Here is a 3785-nt window from a genome sequence, read left to right as displayed (position 1 = left end):
GACAATGTGGCTAAGGTACTACGTTAGGTACTAGGAGTGATCATTTCAATTGACAAGGGCCTTGTAAAAAGTTGTGTAAGTTTGTAGAAGCCATATATGAAGGAAAGGGTGTGAAAACGGGTAGAATGGTAAAAATGTGAAAGTAGTTAAAAGTAGTTTTGACCTTTACGGGTGTGAACGTATCCTTAAATGTGTGATGCCGACCTGCAGCTCTCTGCTCGTGCATGAACGAGGAGAAGCATTCCGGGCCACCACCACCCATCCACATACAAAGCCAAAGGCCCCTCCATTGTCCCCCATAGCCTTTTCTCTCTCTCTCTCTCTCTCTCTCTCTCTCTCTCTCTCTTTCTGTCTTAACACACTCCCTCTCTGTCTGTCTCTCTCTCTCTCTTTCTAACCCGCAACCCCTCTCACAAAATGCCGTCTCACACGCGCTCTCTCTCTCTCTCCCTCTCTCTCTCATATATACACGTCACCTAGCCCATCTCCCTTCACGGGTCTCTGTCTTTCGCTCTCACCACGCGCACTTCTTCCCGCCCGCTTTCTCTCTCTTCGGGCACAGACGTGACAGACCCACTCTCTCTCTCCTTCCCGCTCTCTTAAGACTCTAACGCAGTGCACACGGCGCCTTCTTACTCTCTTCTTTCCTCTACACATGGACCAGTCAGAGCCCCACTCCCGCCGGATCCTTACAACATCTGTCTTCCGCTGGCGCTCTCTCTCTCTCTCTCTCTCTCTGTCTGTCATGGACAATTGACAGAGACAGTGACAAACCACGGCCTGATTCTATGACAACGAACAAGGTTCATTTCTCTCTCCCTCTCTCTCTCTCTTCCACACACACGCACAGTGCACACGGGTCCCTGTGAAAACACACTCTCACACCAACACACACTCTCTCTCTCTCTCTCGCATGGGCGCACTGAAATCCTCCCCCCCTCTCTCTCTCTCTCGCATACGTCTTTCAGTGTCCTTATCTCTGCACTCTCTTTCTCTCTCTGTGTGTCTCTCACGCACACGTCTTTCTCTGTATCCTTACCTCTGGACTCTGCGCTCTCTCTCTCTCTCTCTCCCTCTCTCTCATCCTCACACACGCACAGACACACAGCTCATCCACCTTGATCTGCCCTGCCCCATCGCCTCAACACCCAAGCTCGATGATATCCATCCATCACACCCACGGCTGTACAATTTTTTCCTCCATCAAAGTTAAAGCCTATTAAGAATTAGTAATCTCCTTTATTTCTCATCACTGCACGGTTGCTCCATCAATTACCATAGCCTTCGCAAATTTCTTATTATTACAGCCACATATATATATATATATAAATATATATTTTAATAAACAATTATTTGCCAATTGTAACCATGGCCTCTAAAATTTATTAAAGCTTATATAGCCTTCTGCAGTGTTGAACCAGATCTGTTTAGTTAACTGGTGTTCCCACGCACATGGCAGGGCTTGATCAAAGTAGCCCACCATCCTCAGCGCATCATATTATTAGCCCCTTCTCTTCTAATTCCTTCTCTAACTCTCTGCAGCACCATGCTCACTTTGCAAGTAATCCTCAGGTGCATCACCATAGCCAGTTTAGAAACAATGATCAGACAGATGGTCTCCATCATCATCAGCATCTGCATCAACAATTCCTGCAGCTTCGCCAGCGCCATATCCAGCAAGCTCTAGATCCAACCCATTTACACCAAACCCTACAAGAACAGGAGCATTTTCAGCAAACTCCACACGAGCATCATGGGGAGGAGGAGCAGCAGCAGCTGCAGCAATACCATAGCCAGCCTGAATCACAGAGCTCTGAAGAGGAGGAGGATCATAGCAGCAGCGGGCAAAGAAGCAAGAAAAAAGCCAAAAAGGCAAGTGGAGGGGGTGATTCGCACGGGGAGGTGTTGCAAGTGGGGAAGAGGCCAAGGGGGAGGCCACCCGGCTCAAAAAACAAGCCAAAACCCCCGCTTATAATTACACAGGAAAGTGAGGAAGCAATGAGGCCGCACATACTGGAAGTAGCCGGTGGCTGTGACGTGGCAGAGTGTTTAGCCGAGTTTGCACGGCGGAGGCAAAGAGGATTATGCTTGTTAACCGGAAGCGGGGCGGTGGCGAACGTGACCCTAAGGCAGCCACTGGCTGAAGGGGCGACGGTGACCTTCCATGGCCGGTTTGGGATGTTAACTGCCGTCGCCGGTGGCACCGGGGGGGCTAAGCATTTCATTATCGGGTTCACAAGGGCAGGTTGTGGGAGGGAGCGTGGTTGGGGTTCTGTTAGCGGCGAGTCCAGTGCTGATAATTGCAGCCTCGTTTCTAAGCGCCCCATATGAACGCCTACCAACTACGAGCCAAGAAGAAGAAGAGCCTTCTAATCACCATGGGATCACTAATCTTAATACAAGCCAGAGTATCACAAACCTTAGTATGAACACACCTCCTAATTCTATCTCTACACATAACCCTAACCCTAACCCTAATACCACCCCTACACAGAATCATAGTATTAACACTACCCCTTCCCTTCCTGCTAACCCCAAGCCTAACCATACCTTCACTACCCTCAATATCAATGCCCTCCCCAATCTCACTATCCTACCCACAAGAGCAGTTCCCTTCACTCTAATCCTAGTCTCACTACCCTAAATATTAACACCCCCTCTAACCATACACCTACACATCTCTCTTCCTCTCTCACCCCTTACCTTAACCGTGACCCTTCTAGCTCAGAGACCATGCACTCTCTCCTTTGATTACCCCCTTGAATTGTCAACTTCCCCAAGAAGTCCTTTCCTGGGCTTCCGCCTCTAGTGGCCAACACCCCCCTCCACACCATTTTATGCAATTAAGTTGTATTACTCAAAAGCTTTCAGCTCATATAAATGTAATACTTTATTTGTGAGTGCATAAATTGTTCGGCCGGTCACCAGTTTCCAGTTATTAGTCTCTTGTATCGTGTCTCGTTGAGCTCTTATTTCTCTTTGGCTTTGACAAATCCTAATTTGAGAGAAAGAGTGAGAGGGAGAAAGGTAGGGGTGTATGGATATAGGGGTGTGTGCATGCACATATGTATGCGTGCGTGTAGTTTTGAAATGGGCCTTGGCTAGTAGCAGTTACATATATAAATGTATGTAAGTACTTGAACAAAACCTAGGTTTAGTGTAATCCCACCTTCAAAATTTGAAATTTACCTTCAAAATACATGTTTTAGGTGGGAAAACCTTCAAAATTTGGGGGATTTTAGTATTAAAACCTTCAAATTTGGGTAATTTACCTTTCGTATTTTTATTGGGAGGATTTTTCTTTTTGCCGGGGAGAAGGGGCGGGGATCCATTGAAATACTCTCCCATGAAACTTTTGGAATTGGCAAAGGTTGCAACAATCTAGGGATCTTCTGTTTTTCATACTATACCTTGCACTACATAGTCATGGATGTCATGTAGTATATGGGCCAATAGAAATAAGTTTCTATTACTTACGTTGTGGCTCGAATTTGATGGTGCCCCTCATAAAGAGGTGCATGAGATTCATGCATAACTCTCTCTCACGAAGGTTCTTAGTTATACATAGTTGTGAACCATGTGGTAAAACTCCTTCATTTAGTGGAAAAGATTCATGTGGTTTGTCACTCTCTCTAAGTCAGCTATACTAGATTCATAGTCTCCATCTTTGGCAACAGTGTATTTTTTTTGGACACCCCCCTTGGATTTTTACTCAAGCCTTTGGCGATCAAAGTTTAATCTCTAAGAGAAATTGTAGCCAAAGTTAATAAAATGCTTTAACTCTA

At 46.2% G+C, this 3785-nt stretch overlaps 1 protein-coding gene across 1 annotated transcript; it reads left to right on the top strand.

Annotated features, from left to right (window-relative positions):
* The first annotated feature begins 976 nt into the window (after positions 1 to 976).
* On the top strand, positions 977 to 2898 carry LOC147641301 (uncharacterized). The gene has a single exon (XM_086810166.1). The coding sequence runs from the start codon at positions 1453 to 1455 to the stop codon at positions 2329 to 2331; it is 879 nt and encodes a 292-aa protein (XP_086666292.1). The 5' UTR covers positions 977 to 1452; the 3' UTR covers positions 2332 to 2898.
* Positions 2899 to 3785: the final 887 nt, after the last annotated feature.

Source organism: Cibotium barometz, chromosome 2 (genome assembly GCF_041138505.1).
Source record: "Cibotium barometz isolate CiBa-2024 chromosome 2, ASM4113850v1, whole genome shotgun sequence".
Classification (NCBI taxonomy): Eukaryota; Viridiplantae; Streptophyta; class Polypodiopsida; order Cyatheales; family Cibotiaceae; genus Cibotium; species Cibotium barometz.
The sequence above is the reverse complement of the archived record's forward strand: the minus strand, read 5'-3'. Positions and strand labels throughout refer to the sequence as shown.

Coding starts and splice junctions, on each gene's coding strand:
- LOC147641301 (XM_086810166.1), top strand. CDS start 1,453: ATGGCAGGGCTTGATCAAAGTAGCCCACCATCCTCAGCGCATCATATT.